The 15,712-nt window shown below is 43.5% G+C and overlaps 2 protein-coding genes across 2 annotated transcripts in view; one reads left to right on the top strand and one right to left on the bottom strand.

The window, feature by feature from the left end:
- The window catches only part of TENM2 (teneurin transmembrane protein 2), a 1,431,609-nt gene that overhangs the window by 1,304,999 nt on the left and 110,898 nt on the right, over window positions 1-15,712 (bottom strand). The window lies entirely within an intron of this gene.
- Window positions 225-1,971, top strand: LOC141992665 (uncharacterized). Its single transcript, XM_074961997.1, has 2 exons — window positions 225-871; window positions 1,451-1,971. The coding sequence occupies exons 1-2, from the start codon at window positions 289-291 to the stop codon at window positions 1,969-1,971; spliced, it is 1,104 nt and encodes a 367-aa protein (XP_074818098.1). The 5' UTR covers window positions 225-288.

The following is a 15,712-nucleotide window of genomic DNA, read 5'->3' as shown; positions in this document are numbered from 1 at the left end:
CACACGATGAAGCCCTTTATTTCGACTTAAAGGGCTCTTAAAATCGATTTCCTTACTCCACCCCTGACAAGCGGATTAGCGCTTAAATCGGCCTTGCCGGGTCGAATTTGGGGTACTGTGGACACAATTCGACGGTATTGGCCTCCGGGAGCTATCCCAGAGTGCTCCGTTTTGACCGCTCTGGACAGCACTCTCAACTCAGATGCACTGGCCAGGTAGACAGGAAAAGAACCGCGAACTTTTGAATCTCATTTCCTGTTTGGCCAGCGTGGCAAGCTGCAGGTGACCATGCAGAGCTCATCAGCAGAGGTGACCATGATGGAGTCTCAGAATCGCAAAAGAGCTCCAGCATGGACCGAACGGGAGGTACGGGATCTGATCGCTGTATGGGGAGAGGAATCCGTGCTATCAGAACTCCGTTCCAGTTTTCGAAATGCCAAAACCTTTGTCAAGATCTCCCAGGGCATGAAGGACAGAGGCCATAACAGGGACCCAAAGCAGTGCCGCGTGAAACTGAAGGAGCTGAGGCAAGCCTACCAGAAAACCAGAGAGGCGAACGGCCGCTCCGGGTCAGAGCCCCAAACATGCCGCTTCTATGATGAGCTGCATGCCATTTTAGGGGGTTCAGCCACCACTACCCCAGCCGTGTTGTTTGACTCCTTCAATGGAGATGGAGGCAATACGGAAGCAGGTTTTGGGGACGAAGAAGATGATGATGAGGAGGAGGTTGTAGATAGCTCACAGCAAGCAAGCGGAGAAACCGGTTTTCCCGACAGCCAGGAACTGTTTCTCACCCTGGACCTGGAGCCAGTACCCCCTGAACCCACCCAAGGCGGCCTCCTGGACCCAGCAGGCGGAGAAGGGACCTCCGGTGAGTGTACCTTTTAAAATTCTATACATGGTTTAAAAGCAAGCATGTGAAAGGATTACTCTGCCCTGGCATTCGCGGCTCTCCTGGATATACTCCCAAAGCCTTTGCAAAAGGTTTCTGGGGAGGGCAGACTTATTGCGTCCTTCATGGTAGGACACTATACCACTCCAGGCCAGTAACACGTACTCGGGAATCATTGTACAACAAAGCATTGCAGTGTATGTTTGCTGGCGTTCAAGCAACATCCGTTCATGTGTTATCCTCAGGAGAGTGAGATATAATCCATGGTCACCTGGTTGAAATAGGGTGCTTTTCTTCAGGGGACACTCAGAGGAGCCCATTCCTGCTGGGCTGTTTGCCTGCGGCTGAACAGAAATGTTCCCCGCTGTTAGCCACAGGGAGGGGGGAGGGTTGAGGGGGTAGCCACGCGGTGGGGGGAGGCAAAATGCGACCTTGTAACGAAAGCACATGTGCTATGTATGTAATGTTAACAGCAAGGTTTACCCTGAAAGAGTGTAGCCAGTGTTTTATAAAATGTGTCTTTTTAAATACCGCTGTCCCTTTTCTTTTCTCCACCAGCTGCATGTGTTTCAATGATCACAGGATCTTCTCCTTCCCAGAGGCTAGTGAAGATTAGAAAGAAAAAAAAACGCACTCGAGATGAAATGTTCTCCGAGCTCATGCTGTCCTCCCACACTGACAGAGCACAGACGAATGCGTGGAGGCAAATAATGTCAGACTGCAGGAAAGCACAAAATGACCAGGAGGAGAGGTGGCAGGCTGAAGAGAGTAAGTGGCGGGCTGAAGAGAGGGCTGAAGCTCGAATGTGGCGACAGCGTGATGAGAGGAGGCAGGATTCAATGCTGAGGCTGCTGGAGGACCAAACCAGTATGCTCCAGTGTATGGTTGAGCTGCAGCAAAGGCAGCTGGAGCACAGACTGCCACTACAGCCCCTGTGTAACCAACCGCCCTCCTCCCCAAGTTCCATAGCCTCCACACCCAGACGCCCAAGAACGCGGTGGGGTGGCCACCGGCCAACCAGCCACTCCACCACAGAGGATTGCCCCCAAAAAAGAAGGCTGTCATTCAATAAATTTTAAAGTTGTAAACTTTTAAAGTGCTGTGTGGCATTTTCCTTCCCTCCTCCACCACCCCTCCTGGGCTACCTTGGTAGTCATCCCCCTATTTGTTGATGAATGAATAAAGAATGCATGAATGTGAAGCAACAATGACTTTATTGCCTCTGCAAGAGGTGATCAAAGGGAGGAGGGGAGGGTGGTTAGCTTACAAGGAAGTAGAGTGAACCAAGGGGCGGGGGGTTTCATCAAGGAGAAACAAACAGAACTTTCACACCGTAGCCTGGCCAGTCATGAAACTGGTTTTCAAAGCCTCTCTGATGCGTACCGCACCCTCCTGTGCTCTTCTAACCGCCCTGGTGTCTGGCTGCGCATAACCAGCAGCCAGGCGATTTGCCTCAACCTCCCACCCCGCCATAAACGTCTCCCCCTTACTCTCACAGATATTGTGGAGCACACAGCAAGCAGTAATAACAGTGGGAATATTGGTTTCGCTGAGGTCTAACTGAGTCAGTAAACTGCGCCAGCGCGCCTTTAAACGTCCAAATGCACATTCTACCACCATTCTACACTTGCTCAGCCTGTAGTTGAACAGCTCCTGACTGCTGTCCAGGCTGCCTGTGTACGGCTTCATGAGCCATGGCATTAAGGGGTAGGCTGGGTCCCCAAGGATACATATAGGCATTTCAACATCACCAACAGTTATTTTCTGGTCTGGGAATAAAGTCCCTTCTTGAAGCTTTTGAAACAGACCAGAGTTCCTGAAGATGCGAGCGTCATGTACCTTTCCCAGCCATCCCACGTTGATGTTGGTGAAACGTCCCTTGTGATCCAGAGCTTGCAGCACTATTGAAAAGTACCCCTTGCGGTTTATGTACTCGCCGGCTTGGTGCTCCGGTGCCAAGATAGGGATATGGGTTCCGTCTATGGCCCCACCACAGTTAGGGAATCCCATTGCAGCAAAGCCATCCACTATGACCTGCACATTTCCCAAGGTCGCTACCCTTGATATCAGCAGATCTTTGATTGCGTGGGCTACTTGCATCACAGCAGCCCCCACAGTAGATCTGCCCACTCCAAATTGATTCCCAACTGACCGGTAGCTGTCTGGCGTTGCAAGCTTCCACAGGGCTATCGCCACTCGTTTCTCAACTGTGAGGGCTGCTCTCATCTTGGTATTCATGCGCTTCAGGGCAGGGGAAAGCAAGTCACAAAGTTCCATGAAAGTGCCCTTACGCATGCGAAAGTTTCGCAGCCACTGGGAATCGTCCCAGACCTGCAACACTATGCGGTCCCACCAGTCTGTGCTTGTTTCCCGAGCCCAGAATCGGCGTTCCACAGCATGAACCTGCCCCATTAGCACCATTATGCATGCATTGGCAGGGCCCATGCTTTCAGAGAAATCTGTGTCCATGTCCTGATCACTCACATGACCGCGCTGACGTCGCCTCCTCGCCCGGTAGCGCTTTGCCAGGTTCTGGTGCTGCATATACTACTGGATAATGCGTGTGGTGTTTAATGTGCTCCTAATTGCCAAAGTGAGCTGAGCGGACTCCATGCTTGCCTTGGTATGGCGTCCGCACAGAAAAAAGGCGCGGAATGATTGTCTGCCGTTGCTCTGACGGAGGGAGGGGCGACTGACGACACGGCTTACAGGGTTGGCTTCAGGAGGCTAAAATCCACAAAGGGGGTGGCTTTACATCAAGGAGTAGTTCAGGCAGGACTTCACGGAGGGTTCCAATAAGAAATGGTGCACCTAAGTTATTGTTCTTATTGGAACAAGAAGGTTAGCCTGGCCTCTGATTGATACATGGCTAGATCTACCTCGCAGCACCTTCTCTGTGAGTGACTGCAGTGTGACCTAGAGGAATGAGTCCCCTAGACAGGGCAGGAGGCAAATGAGTACAAAACAAATCTGGTCTATTTCTTGTTTTGATCCACTCCATCTATCTTTTACATCTTTGGCTGGCAGCAGACGGTGCAGAAGGACTGCAAGCCATCCACATCTCATGGGTGCTCGGCAGAAGATGGCACAGTACGACTGCTAGCCATCCTCATCTCTTGCCTGCCTGGCAGAAGATGGCACAGTACGATTGCTAGCCATCGTCATCTCTTGCCTGCCCGGCAGAAGATGGTACAATACGATTGCTAGCCATCGTCATCTCTTGCCTGCCCGGCAGAAGATGGTACAATACGACTGCTAGCAATCCGTATTGCCTGCCTGCTCACCATTAGACGGTTCAATACGACTGACTGCAGGACTAAAGAGAATGACCTGGTCAAGTCACCAAAAATTTAGTCCCTGCGCCCATGTCTGCCCAGGCGCTCCCAGCCGACGTGGCCAGGAGCACCTCGGACATGACGAGGACGGCTACCAGTCATACTGCACCGTCTGCTGCCAGAAGGCAATGGGTTGCTGCTACTGTGTAGCAATGCCGTACCGCGTCTGCCAGCACCCAGGAGACATACGGTGACGGTTACCTGAGCGGGCTCCATGCTTGCGGTGGTATGGCATCCGCACAGGTAACTCAGGAAAAAAGGCGCGAAACAATTGTCTGCCCTTGCCTTCACGGAGGGAGGGAGGGAACGGGGGCCGGACAATATGTACCCAGAACCACCCGCGACAATGTTTTAGCCCAATCAGAGTGCTCCATTGGGCTGCTCTGGACAGCACTCTCAACTCAGATGCACAATTGTTTGCCGTTGCTCTGACGCAGGGAGGGGCGACTGAGGACACGGCTTACAGGGTTGACTTCACGGAGGGTTCCAATAAGAAATGGTGCACCTAAGTTATTGTTCTTATTGGAACAAGGAGGTTAGCCTGGCCTCTGATTGATACATGGCTAGATCTACCTCGCTGCACCTTCTCTGTGCGTGACTGCAGTGTGACCTAGAGGAATGAGTCCCCTAGACAGGGGAGAAGGCAAATGAGTACAAAACAAATCTGGTCTATTTCTTGTTTTGATCCACTCCATCTATCTTTTACATCTTTGGCTAGCAGCAGACGGTGCAGAAGGACTGCATGCCATCCACATCTCATGGCTGCTCGGCAGAAGACGGTGCAATAGGACTGCTAGCAATCCATATTGCCTGCCTGCTCACCATAAGACGGTTCAATAGGACTGACTGCCGGACTAAAAAAAATGACCTGGTCAAGTCACTAAAAATTTAGTCCCTGCGCCCATGTCTGCCCAGGCGCTCCTGATCGACCTCACACAGGCGACCAGGAACACCTCGGACATGACGAGGACGGCTACCAGTCGTACTGTACCGTCTGCTGCCAGAAGGCAATGGGTTGCTGCTACTGTGTAGCAATGCCGTACCGCGTCTGCCAGCACCCAGGAGACATACGGTGACGGTTACCTGAGTGGGCTCCATGCTTGCGGTGGTATGGCTTCCGCACAGGTAACTCAGGAAAAAAGGCGTGAAACAATTGTCTGCCCTTGCCTTCACGGAGGGAGGGAGGGAAGGGGGGGACTGACGATATGTACCCAGAACCACCCGCGACAATGTTTCAGCCCCATCAGGCATTGGGATCTCAACCCAGAATTCCAATGGGCAGCAGAGACTGCGGGAACTGTGGGATAGCTACCCACAGTGCAACGCTCCGGAAGTCGACTCTAGCCTCGGTACTGTGGAAGCACTCCGCCGAGTTAATGCACTTAATGCACTTCTGTGGAGACACACACACTCGAATATATAAAACCGATTTCTAAAAAACCGACTTCTATAAATTCGACCTTATTCCGTAGTGTAGACATACCCTTAGAGTCATTCCAGAGGTAATAGCCATAAGCTGAAGGACACTGATAAGCAAGATATTTTGATTGACTCTTGTATAATGTCTTTCTGCCTTCTTATGCTTTATCAAGTAACATTGCCTATTGCCACTAAATCGCCTTCACAGCTGGGGAAATGGATTATAATTATAATTAAGATTTTTTGTTACTTTGTATCTCATTGAAACAAAACATTTAGTGACATACCCATAAATGGACAGCTAAGATTTTCCCATTCATTACTTCTATGGCATCAGCAAAATCTGGAGTCAAACAGATGTCACCCTAAACAAAACAAGCAAACACTGGTGGTATTTATGCTTATTATTCCTTCTATTACAAGGAACCGCACCTTTAAATTAAAATTCAGACATGAAGTACCACAGCTTCTCACTGTGGAAATGAAAAATACAGAGACATATTGGATCCAGATCCTTCTACTCATGAATCAAAGTGTCTGGGTCCCATTCCACTATGCTGGAATCATTTGATCATCTTGTTGCAGATATGGAGTCTATTTAGAGACCAGGCAAATATCTACTACGTGAGATGCTACATAGAGTGGTGATGAGGGTCTAGACATCATATATAACACAATACAATCACTGTAAAGTACAGTGTACATTTCCCATATTGTTATACAACCCAAAAGAAACAGGCACATTAACCGTCAGTAACATTTAGAAGACTCTTAAAATCTCTGCAAACCATTGTCAGTAGTATTGCTGATTCTACAAACCACAAGGACTGGACTAGTACTTGTTCATATTTATTTATATCCTTAGTCAAGGAAAACAATTTATTTGGAAGGAAAACCAATATTGCACATTTAAGAAAATTCCCTAAATCCCAAAGAACACTGTCACTTGCCAACTGTTAAGGAAAAAATGGCGACCATGCAATACCAAATTCCACTAGCATACTGTTAAACTGCAATTTTGAACACTCAAAGGTCAGACAGAAAAAGTTAATGATTCTGTGGGAACCATAAATCACATACATATGATCTGAGATTTTCAAAACTGCCTTCAGGATTTGCACACCCAACTATTATTAAAATGAATGGATATTGGGAATCCAGATCCCTTAGGTGACTTTAAAAATTTTCAGCCATGTATAATTAATTATGCTGTAGTTCAGTGTAGAGTATATCATGTATTGACAGTGTGTGTGATGTGGGTGAAATAAGATTGCTTTAAGAAATAATTATTTGCATTCCCTGACTTTGGAGTATTTCAAGTTGTAACCTCAATGTTACACGAATGTAAGATTTGCTCTTTAATTTGTTATACGAAAAAGACAAAAGGGGAAAACAATAATCTCTTTATCCTGATTTCACAGGTACTGGTATATTTGCACTCTCAATAGTACATACAACTATGCAATTCACCAGTGAAACAGCAACAGTAAACCAAACTATGGAACTATCAAGCTATAGATCTGATTCTGATCTCACATCAGTGTAAATCATTTCTTACTCTGGCAAACCTCCTGTTGATTGATAAAGGGGAATTTTTCCTGAGTAGAACTTGATTCTTAGACCCCAATCTGGTAAACATTTATTCATGTGCTTAACTTTAAGCAAGCAAGTACACCAAGAGATTTGTTTAAAATCAACTGTGCGCATAAATGTTTGGAAAAGTGGGGTGTAGGGGAATGACTTTGAAATGGTTATTTATAAAAGTATTATAATTTATTCTTATAATTTTAAATTATTATAATACTGACCCTCACCTTTACTGAATTTTAGGAGGTACTTACAATTATTCTCATACAATGAAGCTCGCAGAATATGACAGTTCACATGCTTACATTTTTGGTTGCTTATTGTATGAAATGTTAGAGTTAATTAAGGAAATTCCTAGGAAATCTCTGCTTATAGTCAACCAGTGACAGACACCAAGTGTCAAAGAGGATGAAGTCTCCCTTCCCTTTAAAACCATATTTATTACCTCCAAGTGTATTTACACAATATCTGGGGTGCAGCTTCATAATTTCTATTTTGCTTTAACATTGTTTACTATTTTATTTTGTGCTATAGTTTGAAAGATGTATATATAAACTATTAGTTATTGTGATGTGCTTTGTATAGAATATGTGATAGTAGTCTTTATTTCCAATTTGTAGAGGTACTACAAAGGGTAGGTTATAAATCTAAGAAGCATTTAATTAAAAAGCAAACAGCTAACAAGAATATGGTCTCAAAGAACCGGACAGGGACAGACACACACACACCCCTCATACAAGATACCAGTTTGACATAGACATTATCTTCATCTGAACAAAACAAACTTGTAAGATATTTATGTTTTAGAAAGAGATCTGGTTGTGTAACAGAATGTGAGGATAATCTTTTCAGTATATTCCAACAAGAACTGATGCTTAGTTTATAGCTCTCCTAACACTCCTAAGTGATAAAGTGGGCTTCTTCACCCATCCTCTTTGAAAAGAGAAAAACTTAGTTTTAAATACATATAAAGATTTCTAGAAATATTCATATTGCAAGCGATTTATTTTATAAATATTCTAAGCACATCTATGCACACATTCATATCCACACACACAGACCGTGAGTGCATAGATGTGAGTGCACGGTCTGTGTGGGGAACATCCGATGAAGTGAGCTGTAGCTCACGAAAGCTTATGCTCAAATAAATTGGTTAGTCTCTAAGGTGCCACAAGTCCTCCTTTTCTATCTTTAAAGATGTTCTGAGAATTTTTTTCCACAAAAGGCTAGAGCAATATAACCATAAAGTTGCAGATTTCATATCCATGAGCTAAAGATACCAGCAATACAATCCCTTGAAGCCATGAGCCAATGAAAATTGACAGTGGCTGATATCTGAATCCACTCAAGCTGCTCAAAGAGGTGTGCCTTCCAACTTCAGTGACACTATGCAAACAGAAGAGTATACATCTCTGTGAACTAAGTGCACTCGTATGCTTATGTTGTCTTACTCTTACTTTTATGCATTCTTACAGATGCTTATTCTCTTACACTCTCAATGCTCAGCTCAGCCTGTTCATCTTATCTAGACAAGCAAGAAACAGCAGCAACAAAACAGCTAAGAAGAAAGAAGGCTCCTCAGAGCATCAAGAAAAAGTAACCTTCCAGTCCCACACTGCTCCTGCAACATGACAAAATCACGGAGACTTTAGCATTACTGGTGATATGGAATTTGCAAAAGCTCTGCCAAGTAATTAGATTACATTTTTCTTATAATATATTTAATGAAATATTGAGATGCTATTGTAATTTAAGGTACTAACAGCTTTTCCTGCTAAACACCAGATTGTTTAGACTATATACTTCTAGAAAGGAGACAGAAGCTAAGCTTGGTAAACAGAAAGAAATATTGAAATTTAATTTGAGTTTAACATTCTTAATATTAATTATTTGCCTGTCTCAAGACTGCTCCTTGAATGGCTTTTTTTAAATAACTGAGTTTAAAATGTAGTTTCATAGGATTTAGTTAAGATTATTTACCTCTGCACAATTATCAACTGTTTATGTTACCCATGATAAACCAAACAGGATTCACCAACTGTTTTAATCAGCGATGATACCTTAAAGACCTGGTCTACACTTAAAAATTAGGTCAACATAGCTATGGTGTTCAGGGTGGTGAAAAATCCATTCCCCCGCCCCCCCCGAATGCTGTAGCCATGCTGACCTGACACAGCGAGGTTGACCAAAGAATGCATCGTTCAACCTAGCTACCATGGCTTGGAAGGGATGTGTTCCTACAGAGATGGGAAAAACCCTTCTATTTCTTTAGGTGTGTGTACACTACAGGTTATGTCAGCATCACTGCGGCACTGTAGCCATGCTATAGTCTCTGTAGTGTAAACATGACCTAAAACAGGACACACTAGTGATATTGCGACTAATATATTTGGGTTTTAATTTACTTAGTGAAGAGTGTCTCCACCTGAGTAGAACCACTTTTAAAGGTATAATCTCTGTGTTTGAAGCTACCCACAAACACATGCAGAGGGACTGTAAGTAGGCGAGGAAAAAAGTTTGGACAAAACTTTGTTTTCCATCAAAGATGTGAATTTGGATTGATCAACAATTTTTTTCCTCCAGTTGGTGTCAATTTCAGCAAATTGCTTTGATTGGAAAGGAAAATAAATACCTTTGGAAATGTAAAAGTGGTTTATATTGACATTTTGAAAACAAAGAGTTTGGATTTGGGGGCTAGATCCATAAAGGCACTTAAGCACAAAATCAAGGAGGAGCAGATGATGGTGGTGGCAGTGGTGCCCTCCTCATACCCCAGAGACTAGTAGTTAAGGCATTCACCTGGGAAGGGGGTTCAAGTGCCTGCTCTGCAGCTAGTGGGGATAAGGAGGATACTACCATCACCTGTTCTTTCTCCTGATTTTGCACTTAAATCCCCTTGTGAATCTAGTCCGTTTTTTCCAAATTTCCATTGCTTTTAATAAAAAGTTTAAAATGTCTAGAAACAAAATATTTAATGCAAAAGAGAATGTTTAGCTTGACGTGAAATGAATTTTGTCTGACTATACAATTTTCTGGAAATTTTTAAAATATTTTGGTTTTGAGGGGAAACAATTCCCTCCTCCCTCTAATTTATTTTGAGCTTCCAGCAAACCAAAAAATCTGTCATTCACAGAATTAATTGGAACTGAAGAAACCATTGCTTATTGTTTGTGCCCTGTTTTGTTTCATTTCTTTCTTTCTTTCCCTTACTTTAACAATAAAGTATTTATAGTTTACAATTGTGATTATTTTGCTTGTTTTTAACTGTGATATCCCCAAAGCATGCTAAGAACCCCATGTGACTAAACTAGTGGGAGTCACATCCCTGAATTCATAGAATCATAGAATATCAGGGTTGGAAGGGACCTCAGGAGGTCATCTAGTCCAACCCCCTGCTCAAAGCAGGACCAATCCCCAATTTTTGCCCCAAATGGCCCCCTCAAAGATTGAACTCACAAATCCTGGGTTTAGCAGGCCAATGCTCAAACCACTGAGCTATCCCTCCCCCCACAAACTCGAGTTGCTTAAAGCAGCAAACCGACCCATTTCAAACCGAACAGACTGAATCGCTTGTGAGAACCCCCAGCCCCTAGACTGTCAGCGTCAAGCCAGCTGGGAGTTTCTCTGCTGACCACAATGGGAGGTTTCTCCTCACTGTGAAGCCCGCACAGTGATACCAGGCAGTGTTCTCAGATTGACATTGACATTAAGAGACAATTATTAAGATTTAGCCTACCAGTTCTTGTTTCTCTAGTCTGTACATTTTTAGAAATTTTGAGGATAAAATTATTTGGCAATCATTAACTTAAAACACCTCTTTCTAACCTACAAGGGGCTTTAGTGAGCATGTTCACAACTTGTAACTAGCCGTTACTTAAGTTGCCTCTTCATCTTCAGACTCCTACTAAGCTAATTTTTCATTCTGGTATTTGGAATGGTCTTCCTTCAATATTGGAATTCACTATGTTTGAAGGTATATTATACAACCAGCTCAAAATATTCTGTAGCCAGGTCTCCAGTCAATAACTGACCACATTAAAATTAAATGTGGATACACAGAATTCTAATTCTGCTTCACCTCTTTGGGACAAAGTCATCCTAATATTAATGCATAAAGTGCCTAAAAATCTTGTACACAGTAATCTGTTCTCCAACCAGCATCCTCAAACCATATTTCATTACTGACTCAATTTAACTGCCATGTATTTTGCTGTATTTCCTTCCCTATCACTGCTGATTACCAAAGGTGCATGTGTGTAATAGAAGCTTTTTCCTTCCTAATCAGTCAATTCCTCTTGTCAACTACATTCACAGTGAAATAAACAATCAAATGTTCTGTGACAACAAACTCACTTCTATGGTAATAAATTGTGATGGTGCAAACAGTGGATTGTGGCATCAGTGAATAAGTCACAGCAAAGGGAGGAAGCTCATTAGAAAAGAGAGCTCCTACTTGTGCACATAGCCTGGTAATCAGCTGTGATGGACAGCATAATGAAACAAAAGCACATGACCCTTTTGTTAACCATATCTATTTAAAGATACTGTGATGGGTTGAGTCCTGCATGACTTGCACATGTTATAATCATCCTGACAGTGATAAACAACACAACAGTCCCTTAGCTGGGAATATTTATGAAACCTTTCCAACATACTAAGGAGAAAGAAGGCTATGCATTCAAGAAAGATAAGTCACTTAAACAGTGTGAACATTCTTAATATTAATAATTTGGTTTATAAAACTTAACCCTAGAGTCAAACAAATACTTGGCCAGGCCCTCACATGCTGTAATCAGTGTAGCTCCATAGATTTCAATGGCAGTATGCTGATTTACACTAGCTAAGGATCTGGCCCCAGGTATCTAACCAAGTCTGCAGTGGTAATCCCACATCAGACACAGATAATGTCAGACCAGATACTAAAACAGAGCACAGAGCAAAGTAACAACAAAAGTGCATGTGCATTCAAATAACATCTTAAAGCTTCTACAAGGAAAGAGGCAGCAGAAAATGTTTCCTGCCATTTGTTCTGCAACATCTAAAATTAAAATGGTATAAAGTCTATCACAGACATTTAGTCCATTCCTATTTTAGGCTATGTCCACTACAGCTTATGTCAGCATAATTTATGTTGCACAAGGTGTGAATAAACCACCCCCCTGAGCGACATAAGTTACATCGAATAAACCACCCCCCTAAGCGCCAGTGTGGACAGTGCTATGTTGGCAGGAGAGCTACCACTGCTCATGGAGACTGGAGTAGTTAAGCCAATGCGAGAGCTCTTTCCTGTTGGCTTAGAGCGGCTACATTAGAGAGCTTATAGCGGCTCTCTAGTGTAGCCATAGCTTCACGCCTTGTCTACGCTGGCAAGTTTCCGTGCAGTAAAGCAGCTTTCTGCATTGTAACCAACTCTGATCTCCCTCTGGCAGCTCTGCGCCTGCCCTCCCACTCCAATCGTTCAGGTTACAGTTCAGTTACAGAACTGTCATATCAAGAATTTCTAAAACACAATGGAGAGATCCTTCTCTGATGAGGTTTCTGGCAGAAAGTTTGTTTGGGTAGCAGGCAAAGATAGTGCCTTTTTCAAGGGCCAGAGAGAGACACTCTGGTTCTTGCTTTATAGGTAGTCATAGGCAAACCGCAAAAAGTGTAAGAATAGAGGTCCACTTTGTATAAACTCCCTCCAACTCAGCTGGGACTTGTTACACTATTCCACAACTTCCTTTAATTTTTGGATCAGTTTACACTGATGTGTGAATTTATACAGTCATGTACGTCACCTCTGAATTTTGCCCATTGCCATCAAAGGATTTACACCTGCTCCAGTACTTAGTCCAAACCATTTTTCAAAGAACACATTTAAGTTGGCATTGTGTATATAGCAAGGGATGCTGCCACAGAGAGCATCACTGTTTCTGGTTCCACCTCTAAATATCCAAATAGCCTCTATTTTTCAGAGCCCCAAGGGCTAAGGATGGGGTAGAACCACCACTCTCCCTTTGTAGGCAGAAATGCATATATGCAGGGCTTATATCATGCATAAATCTACAGCGGATGATCCAACTAGAAAAATAGGAAGAATCATCTCAGAAAAGAAAGGACATTTAGGCAGACCTGTTTCTAAACAGAACGTTTTTCAAAAATGTCCACAAGGCAACTGCTACTCTTTAACTGATTTTAAATTCACCCTGGAGCCTGTCAAACTATTTTCTTCTACATATTTTTTTCAAAGACATGTTCTTATCCCGTTTCAAGTTGTTTAGATCAGCATAGGCTTTAGACACAGTATATACCTGTGGGAATTCCACTAACAATATTGCAGTATTTAAAAATTCATGTCATACTGATGTGACTAAATTTGTCTTTAAAAGCAAACATTTTCAGATACAACCACAAGAAAAAAACAAAAAACCTAAAAATGCTGATGTTTGTCAACATAGTACTTAAGTTGCCTGGATTCCCCATCACTTTAAAAAAAAAGTCTACAAATATTTAAATCAAAAGTGGGAGGAAAACATGAAGCTATAAACAATGTATATAACATGAGTATAGAAAGATATCTCAATACTTTATCCAGTTTTAAAGAGAATTATACATAAAAATAAACACCTCCTTGTGTATGTGTGTATTCATGCAATATTTTTTTTTCTGATCCAGCACACAACCTGCCTTTACCTGATACACTTTCACTAATTGTCCCAGTTATAAGCTATATCCATAGGAGTTGTAGCTGTGTCAGTTCCAGGATATTAGAGAAAATGGGTGAGGTAATATCTTTTATTGGATGAACTTCTGCTGATGAGAGAGGCAAGCTTTTGATCCACACAGAGCTCTTCTTCAGGTCTGGGAAAGGTACTCCCAGTGTCACAGCTAAATGCAAGGTGGAGCAGATTGTTTAGCATAAGTAGTTAGCACATATTCTAAAGGACCATTCAAGGTGCAGTGGCCCATTAATACCTTTACAGTCATGACAAAAAGAGGGTGTTAGTGGATTACAGATTGTTGTGATAAACCATAATGGACTGAACCAGTCTCCGTTCAGTCCATTATTTTTGGTGTCCAGCAGTGTGGCTCTGTGTGGCTGAAAAACTTGGCTCTCTCACCCACAGAAGTCGGTCCTATAAAAGGTGCTACCTCACCCACCTTGTCCCCCCAGCTATAAGCTGCAAGAAAGGCAGGGGCACAGCATTTTGAGGGGCAGATCCTTGATTTTGGAATTCATTCTTCCAATGAAATATTTGTTTCCTATATGATGCTAGAGAAGTGTTCCAAGGATTGAATATTTGGGTTAGATTGAAATGATAGGGTTCAGGGGGACTGTGCTGCAGCAGGAGCTTCAGAGAAATCTCTTCAGGGCTCTGCCAGATCTTACTTTGCTTTGCAGGTTAACATTAGGTGCACCCTGAGCCCTCTTGATGCCTTCACCAGTGGACACTCACAGAAATTATCAGGTGAGCTGTCTCCCACGTAACAGTCTGTGACATTCCCCTCTGGTGTTATCTGGACCAGTGATCTGCTAGGTCATTCTGATCCTTGACTCTGGGAGCCAGCCTTACCCTGCTTTGCCGTGAGAACCCCCCACTCATGGGTTGTTCACGCACAGCCTCTGGCATGTAAGCTTCTCCTTGGACTGTGCAACCGAATGACACTAGCCAATATCTCTGGTCCCAGACACAACCCTAGGAACCTCCATCTTGCGGTGTCCAGTTGTGCCTGCTGGACGCTGCAAGCTTATATGAGTTTGTGAATTTAACAAAGAAATTGATATGTACCAGGATTGTCATCCCAAGGGGAGTCTCTGACACTCTTCAAACCAAACTCACTGCTTCAGGTAGAGTAAACAAACAGATTTATTAACCACAAAGATAGATTTTAAGTGATTATAAGTCAAAGCATAACAAGTCAGATTTGGTCAAAGGAAACAAAAGCAAAACACATTCTAAGCTGATCTTAACAATTCCAGTGCCCTTACAAACTTAGATGCTTCTCACCACAGGCTGATTGGTTGCCCTTCAGCCAGGCTCTCTCCTTTGATCAGCGCTTCAGTCGCTTGGTGGTGATGTCTATAGATGGAGGTGGAAGAGAGAGGAAGAGCATGGCAAACGTCTCTCCCTTTTATCATGTCCGTTCTTCCCTCTTGGTTTTGCCCCCCCCCCCACACACACACTTCAGAGTCAGGTGAGCATTACCTCATCTCAGTCCCAAACTAACCAAAGGAAGGGGGGTGACTGACCCCAACAGACCCTTTGTAGTTGCCTAACTCAGTGTCGTTTGTTCCTGTGAGGCTGGGCTAGGTTTGTCCCATACATGCCCTGCTGAGGTGTGAACTGCCCCTCTGCTTCTGGTGAGTTTTTGCCTGGGCTTGCTTTAAGCCATGAGGACACATTTTCAGCCTCATAACTATACATGAAATTACAACCTATAATATTACTATAACAATGATTACTATAACATTACCATAACAACAATGCTCGATACA

This window comes from Natator depressus, chromosome 8, assembly GCF_965152275.1.
Source record: "Natator depressus isolate rNatDep1 chromosome 8, rNatDep2.hap1, whole genome shotgun sequence".
Taxonomy (NCBI): domain Eukaryota; kingdom Metazoa; phylum Chordata; order Testudines; family Cheloniidae; genus Natator; species Natator depressus.
The sequence above is the reverse complement of the archived record's forward strand: the minus strand, read 5'-3'. Positions and strand labels throughout refer to the sequence as shown.